At 40.8% G+C, this 19,337-nt stretch overlaps 1 protein-coding gene across 2 annotated transcripts in view; it reads left to right on the top strand.

Moving 5' to 3' along the window:
- The window catches only part of ELP3 (elongator acetyltransferase complex subunit 3), a 138,057-nt gene that overhangs the window by 22,474 nt on the left and 96,246 nt on the right, over positions 1–19,337 (top strand). For both annotated transcript variants that reach the window (XM_067556155.1, XM_067556156.1), the window contains exon 8: positions 19,160–19,321. In XM_067556155.1, the coding sequence (XP_067412256.1) occupies positions 19,160–19,321 (162 nt within the window). The remainder of the gene's footprint in view (positions 1–19,159; positions 19,322–19,337) is intronic.

The following is a 19,337-nucleotide window of genomic DNA, read 5'->3' as shown; positions in this document are numbered from 1 at the left end:
CATCTTCTTCAGAATTTAGGCATCTACCTTTATATCTGGGATCGAGATTGTTCGCAAGAAAATGAGGTGGAGTTGTGGCTTGATCCATTCGCTTCTTTATTGCCTGCAGTTTAGCTTTCTGGTGAGGTATTTCTTTCTTCAATGTCTCTTGAAGTGCCTTCCTAATTTTTGACAGCATCAGCAATGCAGCAACAATTTCTCTGAAGTTTGTTTAAGGTTATGGATATAGGCTTCAGTATACTGAGCATATCCTCTACATTCCTCCTGAATCCAGTGTTAGATACTTTGGATGAGATACTGCTATCTTTTTTATCACGGTTTTCTTCACAAAGTTTTATGAGAATAGGCCAGTTCTTAATAAATTGTTCAAAACAATCAACCCCAGAATTCCATCGAACATCTTGAGGGAGAATTAGTTTGGATCCTTCTGCTCTCTTCAGTGAAGCTGAAGCAAAATGGTTGTTACGGAAGTATTTTGTGACTTCAACAACATTTTCTTTTATTCCTGGAGAAGACGTACTTAAGTCTTTGGCTAAAAGATGCATTAAATAGTCACTGCAGCCATATGTTAAGGAGCATCCTTCCATTTCTTCTTCTAAGTATCATCTTTGCCACACTTACAGCATTGAGTGAATAATACCAGATGATAAAAATATTCTCTCTGTGCCTTTAAGACAGTGTCTTAACTAACTCCTCTGCCTTGCTTGGCCCAGTTCCACCACCACATAAGCACAGAACAATAACAATCCTATCCAGCCTGTGTCTGTCTTTGCACACGTGACTTTAGTCTGCTGAGAAACAGAAACTGAAAGCCCAGAATGTTCAAGAAGCAAGAGCTGGTAGTTAGGCTGGACAGACTAGAGACATTAATTCATTTTTATGAGACTGTAAATGTAGGTTTAGCATGTTTGCGATGAGATTTAATTGTAACCGTTATTTTTTTAAACGAGAGAAGTTTAGTATTTTATTGATTTTAAAAAAATCCAATTTAAATAAAAAAAAATTATTAAAAAAAAAAATCATTGATTTTATCCACCCTGCTTATTACCAAATCTACAAGTCTGCATGTAATATCAGATGTACAGAAGTCTCTACTGAAAATTGCAGGTGTTGAAGTACAAATTGAGAGATTTGTGACAGGTGCCCTGGATTGTGATGGGACACACAGCTTCTTAAGCCCTGAGCCAGTCAAGAAATTTGGCATCAAAACACTTGCTGACATGGCCAAGAAAACCAAAGTTAAGTCTTGCAAGGGAGGGACAATCACAGCAGCTGTCAGTCCAGAAATTGTTATCTGCAGAGATCTGTCCTTACCAAGTAAGAACAGCCATACCGAGTCAGACCGAAAATCCATCTTAGATCAGTATCACATCTTCCGACAACAGCCAATGCCAGATGCTTCAGAAGGAAAGAACAGAACAAGGCAATTATCGAGCGAATCATCCCCTTTCATCCTTCTGGCAGTCAGAGGCTTAGGGACACTCAGAGCATGGGGTTGCATCCCTGGCTGTTTTGGTGAGTAGCCATTGATGGACCTATCCTCCATGAACTTACCTAAATTTTTTTTTAACCCAGTTATACTTCATCTTCACAGCATCCACTGACAACAAGTTCCACAGGTTGATTGTGTGAAGTACTTCCTTTTGTTTGTTTTAAGACTACTGCCAATTAATTTCATTGGGTGACTCCTGGTTCTTGTGTTATGTGAAGGACTAAATATAACGCTTCCTTATTCACTTTCTCCCCACCACTTGTGATATTATAGACCTCTGTCATATCCCCCCTTCATAATTTCTTTTCCAAGCTGAACCAGTCCCAGTCTTTTAATCTCTCTTCAGATGGAAGTTGTTCTACACTCTTAATCATTTTTCTTGCTCTTCTCTGTACCTTTTCCATTTCTGATGTCTTTCTGAGATGGGGCAACTGGAACTGCATGCAATATTCAAGATTTGGGCGTACCATGGATTTATATAGTGGAATTATGATATTTACTGTGTTATCTATCCCATTCTTAACAGTTCCTAACACTGTTAGCTTTATTAACTGCTTCTGCATATTGACCAGATTTTTTCAGAGAAGTAACCACAATGACTCCAAGAGCTCTCTTTCATGGTAACAACAAATTTATACCCCATCATTTTGTATATATAGTTGGGATTATGTTTTCCAATGTGCATTACTTTGCATTTATCAATGCTGATAATGGCTGATCTGCCATTTTGTTGTCCAGTTTTGAGAGATCCCTTTGTAACTCTTCGCAATCTGCTTTGGACTTTACTATCTTGAGTAATTTTAGATAATCTGCAAACTTTGCCACCTCACTGCTTACCCTTTTTCCAGATCCTTTATGAATATGTTGAACAGCACTAGTCCTAGTACAGATCTCTGGGGGACACTACTACTTTCCTCTCTCCATTCTGAAAACTAACCATTTATTCCTACCTTTTGTTTTGTGTCTTTTAACCAGTTACTGATACATGACAGGAATTTCCCTCATCTCATGATTGCTTGCTTAGCTTAAGAGCCTTTGGTGTGAGACTTTGTCAAAGGCTTTCTGAAAGTCCAAGTACACTATATCCACTGGATCACCCTTGTCTACACGTTTGACCCCCTCAAAGAATCCAAATAGATTGATAAAGTATGATTTCCCATTACAAAAGCTGCATTGAGTTTTCCCCAACTCATGTTCATCTATGTGTCTGCATTCTGTTCTTTACTATTTTCAATTAGTTTCAACCAGTTTTCCTGGTACTGATACCTGGTACCAGCCTGTAATTGTCAGGATCGCATCTGGAGCCTTTTTTTAAAAAAATTGACATCATATTAACTATCCATCTGTTACAAAAGCTGATTTAAGTGATCAGTTATCCACCACAATTAGTAGTTCTGCAATTTCATATTTGAGTTCCATCAAAACTGTTGGCTGAATACCATCTGGTCCTGGTGACTTATTACTGTTTAATTTATCAATATGTTTCAAAACCTTTTCTATTGACATCTGTCTGGGACAGTTCCTCTGATTTGGCATGTGTGGGAATCTCCCCCATATCCTCTACAGTGAAGACCAATGCAAATAATTAATTTAGCTTCTCTGCAGTGGCCAGTCTTTTTTGTGCTCCTTAGCACCTTGATCATCTAATGGCTTTACTGATTGTTTGGCCAATTTCCTGTTTCTGATGTACTCAAAAATTTTTTTTTTGCTATTTTTTGATTATTTTGCTAGCTGTTCTTCAAATTCTTTTTTGGCCTGCCTAACTATACTTTTACACTGGACTTGCCAGAGAAGTTTCCATACAACTTGCAGGCATTTCACTCTTGTGACTGTTCCTTTTAAGTTCCCTTTTACTAGCTTCCTTTGGTATACGAGGGGGCGAGGGGAAGAAATCTGTTTAATGTTGTCAAAACAAAGGGAGCTTACTGCTTTAAAGATCTTGTCAAATTGGAAACGTGATGGACAAGCCGCAATTTCTACAACAAGTAAGTTGGTAACAGTGCTGTATGACCAGAGCGAGAGAGAAGTGTAGTCCACAGAGACCTAAATTGTTTGCACTTCAATCTAGCCTTCAAAAAGGACAAGTCACTGGCCAAACTCCACTGTTTTGAAGAGTATGTCAAATGAGCATCTTGGCAAACAAAAGATTTGAATGTCTTCACACTCAGGTAAGCTAGATATTGGATCACCATTGCAACATGGATGGAAAAATGTGGATGATGAAATACTTCCTCCTTCAAGGGCACAGTGGCATCAGAGCTTCTACAAACCCTTATTTGTCTGTACACAAGGTGGGGTTGTTGCACAATAAACTGTCCGTGGTCAGACCAATTTTCCCCTCACAGAACTGCGTACGTGCCAAGGCCATGAAGACTGTGGTAACTCAACAGAGATCATAATAATGAACATGATGATGATGTTGACTAGAAATGTCACCAGCACAGTTTAGCTTCAGTGATACCTGTAAACACGTATTATTAGATTTTATTTTACCCTTTAGATTGTTGGTGTGATGCTTTGGAGGCACAAAGAAATCCAGTTTTATGTCTTGAGATAATACATAGTCATTAAATTAATAGAAATGAATACAAATATTTAAAAGTAGTCATTTTAATGTGTTGATGTCATTGTTTATCCCTGTTTCTATGGTAACTGCACCACTTGACAGTTCCACATACCTCATCTTAAAGTAGACTTTCTTTAAAATGTCCTCAGCAAACATGTAGTTCTTTGAATGGTTCACGAGCCCTGAAATTTATTATGGCTGGCGTGATTAATGAGTGGTTATTAGATGCACATGTCATAGCACATAATCTTCGACAGTTAGGCTTCTACTGCAATACTTTGGATTGAGAATATTGGCAAGAAAATGAGGTGGAGTAAGTGCTTGATCCATCTGCTTCTTTACTGCCTGCAATGTAATTTTGTTGTTAGATATTGCTTTCTTCAGTGTCTCCTGAAGTTCTTTCCAAATTTCAACAGCATCAGCAATATAGCAGCAATCTTTTTGCAGTTTGTCCAAGACTATGGAATTAAGTATCAGAATGTTCAGTGTATCTTCTACATTTCTCTTAAGTCCACTGTGGCTACTTTTGCTCTGATAGTTCCATTTATTTTGTCACATTTTTCTTCACAAATTGTCATCAGACTAGGTCAGATCTTAACAAATAGCTCAAAACAGTCAACTGCTGAATTCCATCGTATATCTTAGGAGAATTAGTTTGGATTTTCCTGGTCTCTTCAAAACAGCTGAAGCAAAGTGGTTGTTCCAGAACTATTTATTAATTTCAACATCATTTTCCTATATACCTAGAGTTAAGTCTTTGGCTAAAGTGAGCATTGCACTTATACGTTATAAGTTTCAGGTTCCCTTTGTTATCTTCTTCTAGATTTCTTCTCATTTTTGCTACGTTTGCAGCGTTGACTGTGACAAAACTTACACACTTGACACTCAAATTTTTTTTCCACACTATCTTTTACTGCACCTTCTTTTAAGTATACTTCTGTATGGACTTTTCCTGATGTATCAGTTGTTTCTGTAAGATCGACAACCCCATCTTCTGTTGTCACACAAGCACAAAGTACTGGATCATTGTGTACATTGCTGCACCCATCATGACTCAGATTAATGAATTTTCTGTCCATGTTTTTTTGCACACTGTTCAATTTCCTTCTCATATACTGTGTCTAGCAATGTGTCTCTGCCAGATGGAGTGTAGTCTGGTTGTAATGATTGAACCTGTCAATGATTGAACCTGTTTGTTCTGAACAAGACAAAAGGGATAATTTGTTGCATAAATGACCCAATTAGTCTTTTTATCTGAGGAATCTTGCTGGAATTTCTTTATCCTGATTACAAACTCATCCATGGGTTTTACTGGGTGTTGAAGAAAGCCTTGGGTTTTTGTTAGTTAATTTACTGTCTGTATATTTAGTTGCAGCACTGCTGGTGACTTTGAAGTTTTAGACATTGGCAATGTCTAAAAAAGTCTCACTCACTATTAGTGCACTACTTTAAAAAAAATTAGATTGTAAAAGAGATTTCTCCTTCTGCAGCTGTTTGTACCCCTGTTTACATTATGTAATTTATTTTAAATCCAGTTGTATAGGGAAAACAATAAATCATAAGAATTATTGAAATGTTTAAATCCTTCTCTAGCAACATACCAAACTGACTGAATTTTAAAAAAAAATACTAGTTTATAAATGTCTAATACTTTTAAACACTATGTTTAAATACTATGTCTAATACTTTTAAACGCAGGATGTTTGATTATACAGAGCAATAAAAAATCATTCCAGAAGTCCAACAGTAATAGTAAAAATGTAATTGATAAATTCTCCAGCAAACTTACCAGTTATATTTCAAACACAAACATTTTGAAATTCATAAATCTCCCCATATCACAAATTTATGACTATCTGTTATCATTTACATGCTTAGTAAAACATGGTAGGCAGTCCATAAGAATGGTGCAAAAATAGTTTTACTAACCAGTTTATGCAGATTGTTCAGATATGTCCACATCTTCAAAGTTATTGCCTTTTGAGGAGAGTTTTTCATAATGTTGTTTCATTCTGGCAACCAGGCTTTGCATCTCTTTGTTGCACTGTTACTTTATTCTTTGGCATGTGTTCCTTTTTTTAGCCAGAGGTACAAGAATTTCTTGAAAAATATTCTGTCAGGGTCTCTTTACCACCTGCAGTCATGACAGATTTTTTTCCTCCATTGTTGAAATCAGCACTAGAAGCTGCACTCTGAAGAATGTAGTCCCTTCTTCCCACAGTGTCCTGCTTTGACACCAGTATTGCTCCTTTCTGGTTGCACCCGCTGCTCCTTTTCCTTTGTTACCTAACTGCCACCCACCTCTTGTCCCAGAAAAACAAAAGATCTAAAAACGAAGACTTCTGCTTGTGTAACGCACATGCCTTTTGCACTGCAGTATTTTATTTGCTTAGAGACAGAGAAGGAGGCAGTTGGGAATTTAATGGATTTCTGTTTGTTTGTATCTTTTCCTGTGTGCACATGAAAGAAGACAGCAGAAGTCCACTTATCTGAAGTACCCAGAACCCTCCAGAAGCAAAGGCTGGTAATTACTGGGCAGATCAGTGTTTTTCCATGAGCTGGAGAGTAAGTTTCCATGATGTGGAGAATAATAAATATTCATGATTGGAGAACTGAGCCAATCAACCCTCAACTAGGGAGAAGCTATAAAATAGGAGTATGAGACTACCCAGGTGGTCTCAGTAGATGGTCCTGATGGTCTACATGATGGTGTCTACTGGAGTCAGAGGCTGGGTCCCAACACCTGTTATGACTTTGCCAATGTCGTGCACACAGCTGCACACATCCCGAGTCCCCCACAGGATCAGAGACCTATTGAGCCACATTTATAAAGCTTGACCTCAAAAGTTAGATGATTTTCTCCTGTTTCTTTCTTTATATAGAAGAAAAGCCTTAAACTTAGTTTTTGATAGGCTCATGGATTCAGCATATTTATTTTTTATTTAAATATTTTAGAGATTATAATAAGAGTAGGCCTTAACAGGTTCTGCATTAAATTCAGATTTTGTTTTAAATGGTTTTATTTTTAAAAAGAAAACTTTAACATTTAAATAATTTAAAAAATCATTTTTAATCACCCTCCCCCCCGCTGGGGGAATGTGAGCCCTCCTTATGTCATTGTGAAAAATAAGTGCTGTGTGGTCATAGCAGAGGATTATCTATAATCAGCTGCAAGTTTTGCTTTCAAGTAGTAAAAAATAACTAATTATTTTAAGAAAAGGATTTCCTTTAGTAACAAATTTAAAGGAATACTTAATAGAATAGTGATTGAGGGTTACCAAATAAATTTTTGGTAGTTTTTGCTGCAGTGTGTGGGTTCCACAGTTAATTAGGGTCTTTTCCCCCCTCTTTTCTTTAATAGAACTATTATGAATAGTATCAATGCTGTTCTAGAACAGTATGTAACCCTTTATGGGCAAGCAAGACCCATTCCTGAATTGCCCATTCTGCCTAGTGCAAAGGATATTTCATTGGGGAGTGTGGCATAGCTTTGTTTGCTTCTCTCATGGCTAGGAGACAGTCAACATAAAATCGTAGAAGATTAGGGTTGGAAGGGACCACAAGAGGTCATCTAGTCCAACCCCTTGCTCAAAGCAGGACCAACCCCAACTAAATCATCCCAGCCAGGGCTTTGTCAAGCCGCACCTTAAAAACCTCTAATGATGGAGATGCCACCACCTCCGGATGTAACCTATTCCAGTGCTTCACCACCCTCCTCATGGAAAAAAACACCCTTCTAGTGAAAAACACTATTATTCTAGTGGCATACATGTAGATCACTTACACCAGGATTAGTTTCCCAATCTGTGTGAAATTCTACCTTTCTAAAGGCACAAGTAGCGTCTTTCTGTACACCAGAACTTCTAAGGGTGCTCTTGTGGGTTTGAAAGCAGCATTTGCCATTACAGTCTGATTTCTTGTTTCCTAAGTGACTGATTTTCAGTATTCATAGCATCCCTTCTTGCTAGTAGAGCTTGAAAACTCCTACCATTAGATTGCCTGTACACTATGTTGTATCCCTGTATCTTTGCACACTGCTCATACTTTTCTATTTGAAGAACCAATTTTAGTTGCTAAGCATATTATTTAAAATATATGTAAGATGATATTCTTTCATCAAATTGCATCTTGATCAAAGCAGGATTGTTCATGAGTACCTGATAATGTTCAGATTTCAAAGTATTTTAAGTCTGCCAATTTCTTCTCATAATCTCAACTGCTATTTGCAATTTAGAAGGATAATGGCGGTTGTTTCTGCTGCCGCGCCCAACCTCCCTAGTTTCATGCCTAGTATAGTCATTCAGCCAGATAGAATGGGTGGCCATTCTGTTCAGTTTATTATTTCTGAATATTTTACACATGGGAGGAAATACTACAGGTTTCTGCTGATATAAAGGACTACTTTAAACTGAGATGAAATAAATATAGTTAACTGTATGTGCCGCAGCACATACAGACATGACATTATTTGAGATTTGCTAAGAGCAAAGCAGGAAACAAACATTTCCTTTGCAGACTCTGATCAGATGACTAAGATGTTTAGTCTTCACAGAAATGATAGGTGTTTGTCTTAGAAATAGCTGTAAATACAATTGAGCTGTGCTCTGCTTTTTGCTGATAGAAATGATGATGGCTTTAATGGTCATGGAATCATTGAAGCTGAAAAATGAACTTGAGGGTTTTTTAGACTTTTAGCAAATTACTTTTGAACATGCACAGAGGGTGATTTTCTCATTTTTGCTGCTCTACTGCTGTGTTCATGTAATTTAGCAAGAACAGGAACTTCTCCAGTGACCTGCATGGAAATGTTAATGTTAGGTTGGACCTGGGTGACCAAAGAGGATTGACAATGAGATGTGGAACTATCTTCATCTCCTGGTCGGTTTGAATGATTGGGGTCCAACTTCTAGCTTTTCAGTTCCAATTTTGCCCCCATGCTGTGGTGGCAACTTTGGATTAATATCTGTTCATTGGGCTAAAATATTAAATAAATTGTTTGATTACAGTTCCTGTGGAACTTGTCATCAAAAGCATTGTAGCAGTTGGTGTCGTAGCCAGTTTCTGAGCATGGTGCAAGGATAAATATTAGAAACTATTTTCTAGTGCCAGCACTTAGTAAACAGGATCCAATTCTGCACTGGGCAAAGCCCTACCTCTTCATGGAGCTTAGGGCAGCATTGGGGTCACGGATGGATGCTCCCTTGTCCTGAAGAGCTTATGTAGGGCCTGCACTACTTTTTTTCCCCAACAGGGGTTGCTTTCCAAGACCAGGTTAAAACATGCTGCTGGGGTAACGATGCATGGTTTGTGCTGCCAGGGCCTGCGCTCTGTTTACTGCGTAGAGGGTCGACGATTCTGAAAGCAGAAATCAGTCACCTTTCAGTGTCACTAACTTCACTTTAAGGAAAAGTAATTTTCTAGCAAGGTGGTGATTCAGTGTAAGGATCTGAAAAGTCTAGTTTAATTTTCAAACTTTATATAAGGCAAAACATTTTTCTATGACTGTTTGAGAACGTTGAACTGAGTGAAATGAATGTTTGCTTTTGGATCATATCTTTCTGCAGTGTGCTGTAGCTAGTGTACTCTTGCATGCTATAATTATAATTACACACAAAGAACTTGACCATGATCATGAAATTAAACCATGTATCATAATGCATATGAGGGCCGAATTAACGTTGCCTAGACAACATTTTTTAGTTCTGTCAGTTCCTAACTTTGGACTGCTTGACTTTGCAATCTTAATGTTCTCTTAACTTAGTTTGTGTGAGATTTCCTGGGTTTTTAAGAAAGCAAACTGAAAAAAAATGTAATGTCATACTGGCACCCACATGGGATATCAGCAGGGATCCTAGTTTTTTGTGATAAAAAAGTAAAATTATCTGGTTAAAAAACACAAAAATCTGCATCTTTCTGCAGTTAAAATGAAAGGCTAAACTTTAGTTTTCCTAGCCACCCTACATATAGGTATCAGTTAAACACAATATTTTATTGATATATTTATAATTTTTAAGCAAGTTCAAAGCCTACCAGTGCCATGAATTCAACACCGAGGGGTTCGCCCCCTGCACCAAGGCAAGCCTGGATGCCAGAGACAGCCTTGGCACTGAGGTTTCACCCCCCGTACTGAGGCTGCGCCAGACTCGGTGGCCGGAGACAGTCTCGGCACTAAGGAGTTTGCCCAGCACTGAGGCCAGGCAGAGTGTGGTGCTGGAGCTTGACTCAGCACTGAGACGCACAGAGCGCAAAAAGTCCTTGATGCAGGAATGATGCTCGGATCAGCCCAGCTCACCGGAGTGTTGTCTGTTCGCCTGCTCTAGCCGCGGCACCCACGATGAACCCGGTAGTCAAGAGCTGAGGGATCGCTCTCTGGAACGATGAAACCGCACAGTAAGAGGCTTTTGGGCAGCCCCAGCAGTGGTCTGTCAGCGGTTCCTCAGTGTCCCCTTGGGGATGCAGTATCTGGGGGAGCAGCTATTAATGAAAGGTGCCAGAGCCCCAGGCAGATGGCCTCAGGCAATGGTCACCCCAATGGCTGTATGGGGGCTTAGGGGTTTTCCCCAGGGGGAGGGGGACCACGGTCCATCAACCCCTCAGGGATGCAGTCAGTGCCCCAAGTACAGGGAAAGGGCACTCAACATAGTGAGGATCTCGTGGCAAACCTCCCCCGCTGTAGCCTGATGCCTAAATGAGCCAAGAATGGTATTACTCCCAGCCAAGGGGTTTGAATACTGCTCACCACCGCTCCCTGGTGGTGGTTGCCGCCAGCCTCAGGGAGAGGCAGGGCAGATTGGCTCTACTCCAGAGAACAAGGGCAACTGCAAGCCAGACTTGTTTGGAGAAAACTTTATTCAATAGCAACACCAGCAAGTGGAAGTTGAGCCCCTTGGGGGACTCAGTGAGCAGGTTGCTGAGGTTCTGCCCCGAAGCACATGTTGAATCTGTATATTGCAGAAGAGGGTACTGTGGGAGCTGGAGCAGCGGTCCTGGCACCCTCAGTTGCTGCTGATTCGGTGGGCAGAGCCATACCCCCCACCATCGGCATGCCCAGAGGTTAGTGGCTACAATCCTAGGCTATTCCGAAAAGGTGCAGTAGCTCATCTGGGGCCCTTCCGTGGATGGTTCAGCCTTCTCTCTGGTTCGCATAGAGGCGATGCTGCATGGTCTCAGGGACTCCTAGACCATATTCTATTCCCTGGGCTGCTACGCGCCACAGACCTTTGGGTGTCAGACTGGTCTCCAGGGACAGCAGCAGCAGAGGTGCCAGCCACGGCCATCTCGCATCCTATGGGCAAGGGGACAGAGTCAGGGGCCCTAGGGGACACCATCCACCCTGAGTGGCTCCTTAAGGCCTCAGTAAGGGTCCTCTCAGCGTAGGGCAATCGGAAAAGGCCTCTTCTGCTGGTGAACGCAAGGGCAGCACCTTAGCCTATGCCCTCCTTCAGGCTTGGGTGAGCCAGAAGGCCTTTGGACTGCTGGGCCCTTGAGATACTCCAGTCAGCTAGGGCCCCCGGTCGTCCCCTCCCCCAGGCCCCTTAATGCCTCCCCCTTCCTCCTCAGTGACAAGTTCACTCCAAGAGGTTGAGGCCACCTCAGCCAGAAGCAGCCGGAGAGGTCCTCCTTGAGGTACTTCCCCCCCTCCCCCCCCAAAAAAGGGGGGGGGGGGAGTTGAGGACGGTGACAGACCTATGTTGTCGCACAAATACTGAACAAGGAGCTCAAGTCTCGCATGTCCCCCTAGCTCTAGTAGGCAGGAGCCCAGTATGCCGCCCTGGATGTCAGGGATGCACATCCTCAAAGGTCCCTCCACTTCGTAGGGGTGGACTCCCTCTAACACTTTACAGCTTACCCTGTGGTCTCTTACTTGGCTGACGGTGTTTACTGAAGGCTTGGCAGGGGTAGCTGCACGCTTGATGATGAATGATCTGCCCAGGCAGGCCCAGGTCCCAAACCCAGAGCAGGGTGAGCCGGTCAGGCGTCTCTTGTGACTGGTGGGTTCTGCTGGTAAACACGCAAAGCTCACATTAGCTCAGGTGCAGCTACGGAATGCATCGGCATGACCGGTTGCTTCCCAGACCAGACCTTCCTGCCCCAGCCGTGCTGAGGGTCAAGAGTCCCTCAGAATGGGCCACATGCACAAATGCCCTACGACAACAGCCAAATGTTGCCGACAGCTGATAGGTCACAGGGTGGCCTGCACCTATAGGGTGAGGATAGCTAGCCTGACGCTTAGTCCGCTTCAGTCACGGCCCCGGGATGCAGTCCAAGCAGGCAGCTCCTGCACCAAGAGGCGTCAGCACACCGTTGTAAAGACCCGTGAAACGCTCGCAGGGCTTGCGGAATGTCCCTCCGCTTTATCAAGGGCAGGGAGGTGCAGGTGCTGACAGACAGTATAGCGCTTTTTCTCACTACGCTGCACCCACTAAGGGCTTCTACGACCGTCTGGAGGGGGATTTTCCCCAAAGGGAATCTGTTGGTATCAGACTGCAGCACGAGGTGCCCGCAGTGCTGCTCTCTCCATGGTCAAGGGGCGGGGGTGCTCACCAACACCATTTGTCTGAGCGCTCAGAGGCCCTCATATTCACTTTCCTGCCTTCCCCTCCTGCATATGGTCCTGCTCAAAACAAGGAGGGGCTAAACAGATGCCATCTCGATTCTTCCGGCTTGGCCACGCCAGCATGGGTTCAGCACTGACTATTCATTGATTAGCTATCAGTATAATTATGGCTGTCATAGATTGTCATTGTTTAGTAACAGAGACATTTTCTTTAACTGTCATTTTGCAAGGTTCCTAGACAAAATCCTGCAGCAAAGGTATGAGAAGTCATGGACAAACTTTATTGACTGCAGCATGAAACTTTTATTGCAGTCTTTATTTCATTACACACATTATTTTATCAAGTTGCTTGTACTTTTTAGTGTCACTGCTCTGACATCATTGAATGTTCATGGAATATAGTACATTTTTCAGTGTACTTGGATGGACAGTGCTTATCTAGAGAAATGGGCATATGTTGAAACCTGTCCAAGGGGTCAGCAGCTGTTGATTACATACCAGAAGTGGCATTTAACTGAAGATCACACAAATTTGTACTGGAAACTACATGGGGTGCTTTAAAATGTTTACTTGAAAAATGTGATTGCCTGTGAGAAGCAGTCTCTAGTGCAGGTTTCATAGTATATTTATGTCAGAGATGCCAGAAATGGGGAGGAATACAAACCAAATGCTGCATGCATCTGTATATTATGTTTTTTCTTCTTTTGATACACTATATAGGTTGTCTTCCCACTAACATTATGCTAAATAGAACTAGTATGTTAAAGCCAAGAGAAATACATTGGATACACAGCCTATTTAGGCTAACAGCAAATGGACAAAAAGCCAAGGCTCCTTATTATTGAGAGACAATTTTCCTGAGAATCTATAGCTTAAAAATGAAAGAAGTGGCATCTGTTCTGCTCAGTATTCTGTATGGTCTCTTAGGAGCATAGAATCATAGAAGATTAGACTTGGAAGGGAGCCAGGGCTTTGTCAAGCCTGACCACCTCCCTAGGTAACCCATCCCAGTGCTTCACCACCCTCCTAGTGAAAAACTTTTTCTGAATATCCAACCTAGACCACCCCACTGCAACTTGAGACCATTGCTCCTTCTTCTGTTATCTGCCACCACTGAGAACAGCCTCATCTAGTCTCCAAGTCCCCCTGCTCAAAGTAAAAAACTTTTTCCTAATGTCCAACCTAGACCTCCCCTGCAACTTGAGACCGTTGCTCCTTGTTCTGTCATCTGCCACCACCGAGAACAGCCTAGCCCCATCCTCCCTAGAACCCCCTTTCAGGTAGTTAAAAGCTCCCCCCTCACTCTTCTCTTTTGCAGACTAAACAAGCCCAGTTCCCTCAGCCTCTCCTCATAAGTCCTGTGCTCCAGCCCCCTAATCATTTTGGTTGCCCTCCGCTGCACTCTCTCCAAATTGTCCACATCTTTTTTGTAGTGGGGGGCCCAAAACTGGACACAGTATTCTAAATGCGGCCTCACCAATGCCGAATAGAGGGGAATAATCACTTCCCGTGACCTCATATTCCATTAGCCTTCTTGACAACCAGGGCACACTGCTGACTCATATCCAGCTTTTTATCCACCGTTACCCCCAGGTCCTTTTCTGCAGAGCTGCTGCCCAGCTCGTCGGTCCCCAGTCTATAGCTGTGCATGGGATTCTTTCTTCCTAAGTGGAGGACTCTGCACTTGTCCTTGTTGAACCTCATTAGATTTCTTTTGGCCCAATCCTCCAGTTTGTTTAGGTCACTCTGTATTGGGGAACTCCGCTTGTGACCGGTTGCCAGCTAGACATGGAGCCATTGAAGCCAGTTCACTATCCATTTTATAGTCCATTCATCCAACCCATACTTCTTTAACTTGCTGATAAGAATACTGTGAGAAACCGTATCATCTAGTCCAACCCCTTCTGCTCAATCATAGCAGGACTACTTTCCCTTGGTGAATCCTCAGCTAAATCATCCCAGCCAGGGCTTTGTCAAGCCGCATCTTAAAAACCTCTAAAGATGGAGATTCCACCACCTCCTTCAGCACTAGGTAACCCATCCCAGTGCTTCACCACCCTCCTAGTGAAAAACTTTTTCTGAATATCCAACCTAGACCACCCCACTGCAACTTGAGACCATTGCTCCTTCTTCTGTTATCTGCCACCACTGAGAACAGCCTAGCTCCATCCTCCCTGGAACCCCCTTTCAGGTAGTTAAAGGCTGCTATCAAATCCCCCCTCGTTCTTCTCTTTTGCAGACTAAACAAGCCCAGTTCCCTCAGCCTCTCCTCATAAGTCTTGTGCTCCAGTCCTCTAATCATCTTGGGTCTCCACCAAATTGTACTGAACTATGGTGCGTTTGTCATTGGGGATGGGTTTGTGACTGATCTAATGTGGTGGCATTTCAGAAGAAGGATTGTTCTTGCGGATGTTGTAACAGACTATAAATAGCGTTACTTTATGAAAATTAGCCAAGTTATAGATCTGTTTTAGTCAATAATTACCTTATTTTAAAGTACTGTAGCTTGTGCATTACTGGAAAACTGATCCTTGAGAAACTGATGCTGATGTGAAACAGAAACCATTTTGACATATATTATTTCTAGGGCTGTCAAACGATTTTAAAAAATTGATCATGATTAATTGTGCTGTTAAACAATAATAGAATACCATTTAATTAAGTATCTTTGGATATTTTCTACATTTTCAAAAATATTGATTTCAATTACAACACAATATAAAATGTATAGTGCTCACTTCATATTTATTTTTTATTACAAATATTTGCACTGTAAAAAAAAACAAACCCAAAATTATATTTCAGTTCACCTCAGACAAGTACTGTTGTGCAATCTCTTTGTCATGAAAGTGCAACTTACAAATGTAGAATTATGTAAAAAAGTAACTGCTCTCAAAATTTAACCAATGTACAACTTTAGAGCCTACAAGTCCACTCAGTCCTACTTCTTGTCCAACCAAGTGGTAAGACAAACAAGTTTGTTTATATTTACAGGAGATAATGCTGCCTGCTTCTTATTTACAATGTCATTTGAAAGTGACACCAGGCATTCGCATAGCACTGTTATAGCTGGCGTTGCAAGGTATTTACGTGCCAGGTATGCTAAACATTCATATGCCCCATCATGCTTCGACCGCCATTCCAGGGTGTTCCATCAATTCACTGTCATGCCTTTGGCAGTAGCTTATATCTGATCTTTTTAAGGAAGACAAAGTCAAGCACAATACAACAGATCAGCTAGTGACATGATGCTTGCAATTAGATTACCTTTTTCTTGGCACGTATAGCTACAAATGTTATTGGCCATAAAATTACCTAGGCCTTGACACTCTGATGCTACTGTCAGTCATCCTGAGTGCTTTACTCTTCCAGTGCAGTAGTTCTAGGAAGTAGTTGATGAACCAAAGATAACTATTAGCTTAAAAGGGAGACAGTGAGGTTGATTGATGAGATGACTTGTAAGTGGCTGTAAAGATGTTCTTTTCCCTTTATGACTTTACAAGTTTTTGATTTTATTTAATTAAATGGTAAGTTCAAAGTGAAATAGATTTAACTTTTTGCAAATAGGAGTGATGCTAAAATATTCTGTTGTTCTATTGCTTTGTTTTAATTTCCCTCCTTAATGGAGGGAGAAAAACCTCCTCTCTCTCTAACATTCTTGTTTCCCTGGCTTCCATATATTTCAGGGAATAATGAGCAAGTTTTTTTTACCAGAATCATTTGCAGTAGAATGCTGTGTGGCATGTACTTTTGCCTTCTCTTTCTCCTTGCAAATTAATAAATCAATGCAGTATCAATGATTCTCTTTTATTTAAATGGCCTCCTCAGTCTGAGCATTTATTTATTTATTTATTTTTGATCTTCAAAGACTAGATACATATGTACAAAAGACATTGTGGCCAGATGTTTGGCTGGTCAGCATAATTCTGTTGTAGAAATCCAAAGCTGCTAACCAGGGAGCACAAGCACTGCCCAGAATTAGTCCTTTCCTTTCCGTGCATGTTGTTATCACTGCCTTTCATTCCTTCTGCACATGAAGCATGTTCAATCCCAGAGAGGTTTGTTGGGAAAAAGCAGTATGATTTTGGTCCTTCCAGTTGGCTATGAATTCAGAGACTTACAGACTCTAAGGTCAGAAGGGACCAATGTGATCATCTAGTCTGACCTCCTGCACAATGCAGGCCACAGAACCACACCCACCCACTCCTGTAATAAACCTCTAACCTATGACTGAGTTATTAAAGTCCTCAAATTATGGTTTACAGACTTTAAGGTACAGAGAATCCACCAGCATTGGCAACAGCTGTCTCTTGTAGCATGAGATTCCAGCCAGTGAAAACTGACAATGACCAGGAAAATTCAGCTAGTCCTTTTCCAGAAAGATGATGATACTGTTCTGAGAGGGATCTTGAAAATTAGGGAAGGGGGAGCTAACCAGAATGATTTGAAAGGTGTGTTCATATTCAATATTCTGATGTGGACATCGCCTGTTATGAGTCCTGAAATTGCTGTATTAAACTACTGTATCTCCCTGGGTTTAGTGCCTTGGTACCTTCTTTGATACTATAATATCCTTTTTGTTTGTTTCCCTTTTTTAACTCAGCCACACTTTTATTTACAGCATACAAGGAGTTAAGCAAGACAGTTTCATTTGCTATCATGCTACACTGGATTCATAAGTCTTTTTGTAGTTTCTGTAGTTAAAGGTCTTCTGGTGTTCATTATGTTCAGCAGTTTATAACTTGGCCATGAATCTGCTTCAAGGGAAAAAAATATTATTTTTGTTTCCCTTCTGACTCTCTCTTTATATTTTTACACTGTATTGCAGATGGCTTGTTTCTTAATATGAATATATGCCCTCTGATATTATGGGAGTGTTACTTATTTATAAAGAAGTTAAAAAACATTTCTTTTTAATTCTTACAAATCAATCAGAATACATTCAGTGGGTTTTTAAAAGACAAAATTTTCCTAGTGTCTAACAGGCTAATGAATCACAAATATGTAACACCTTCTTTGACCTGACAAACAATTATTCAGTTTGTCTGTCAAGTATAGTCTGGGAGCATGTATAGTAATTTTGTGGGCAAGTTAATAATAGAAAGTAAAGGGGGGTGTCTCTTGATTTGTAAAAATATACAGAATCATAATTTCAATGGTGTCATCCTCTGCCACATTGCTGCGGGGGACTTGCTGTCCTCTAGGCTCCTAGTTCCAGATTCTCCAGTTGGTGGCAATCTTGTCATCGGAAATGGGTCAAGTTGGATATCCGTTAAAAACCCTTTCTTCCATGTATACAATGGTACCCAGACATGACACATTTAGAACAACTGTATTTATATATGCAAGAAAATGTTTAAAAATAACATTTTTTTAAATTATACTTTAATGCAGGATTTATTGCTTTCCTAAAAAAGACACTGATGTTGGTTAATCCTAGGGAAGTTAGCCTTGACAGGTAGGATTGAAATAACTTATTTCTCAAAGTCATCATCAGTGTCATCTCCGTCAAGGGTAGGTGGCTACATTTCAGTGGTGACTGATTAATTCCTATATTGAAGTGATGAGTATTATTACCCTTACCTAAATTTTGGGATGTTATAAAGATTAATCTGTGTTACCTTTTTAAATCAGTTTTTATCTAAGGATCTCCAAGTATCAGTAGTAATATGACTTTTTATTTTACCCTGTGCCCCAAACCACTGAATTAAGCTTTGCAGTAACTTATAAAAAGAGAATAATAATGGACAAGAGAATAATATTCAGTAACACTATATATCAGTTAGTCTATATTATGCATCTAGTTCCATAAAGAAAAACAGTTTAAATGAGGCTTCCTTGGGAAACGTCAGACATAAATGAAGCTCAGAGTGTTACTCAAATCCAGGAGAAGAGATGCTCTGTGGACTTTTGCATAGATTGCCTACAAGTATCTGGCCTTATCAAAACATACCAGCTAGATCTAAATCATGTTTCTGCATGCTGTTTTAGTGCCTCTTGGAATCACAAGGAAATGTGTGGATTATACAGAGTTTTATCTAAACTGAGGTTTTGTAGAATTTAGTGTAACATGCAACTCAGTGATTTAAATAGACGTATTTAGCTGGATATGTCAGACTGGCTGTTGTGGTGTAAGGGTATGCCAAGCTCAGCTCACCTTTTTATTTCCCATCTTGACTTTCCTCTCTTATCGAGGCCCCACTTCCCACTGCTGCTGGTGCAAAAGGGCTTGATCAGTTCAGGGGATATTTTCCTTTTCCCAACAAGTATTGTTTGAAAGAAAGTTTGCAAGCCAGGCATGTTCCACTTTCTTTAATATTCAGAAATAGATAAAACCTTTTATTGTACATGTGTGTAACTATGTATGTTCACAATGTGATAATGTTGGGTCCATTCTGATTGCCAGGCTATTTTTTTTTTCTTTTCCTGGTTATAGCTGAGGAGGAGATTGTAAAAAGTTGACACCTGGACATTTTTGGACTTGTTTTGAACACTGTCTGTGACTGACTTGTGATCATGACAAGGAGCTTGTTTTTGTTTACAGGTACTCAGAACGAAGTCTCACAAAGTGTGTTGGGATCACTATAGAGACCAGGCCTGATTACTGCCTGAAGCGGCACCTGAGTGACATGTTGTCATATGGCTGCACAAGGCTGGAGATTGGAGTGCAAAGTGTCTATGAGGATGTGGCCAGAGATACAAACAGGTGAGAAAAATGTTTC

The sequence above is a fragment of the Emydura macquarii genome, unplaced genomic scaffold (assembly GCF_026122565.2).
Source record: "Emydura macquarii macquarii isolate MOO-44397 ecotype Brisbane River unplaced genomic scaffold, CSIRO-AGI_Emac_v2 contig_1676, whole genome shotgun sequence".
NCBI classification, from domain to species: Eukaryota; Metazoa; Chordata; order Testudines; family Chelidae; genus Emydura; species Emydura macquarii.
This window is presented reverse-complemented; position numbering and strand designations above follow the sequence as displayed.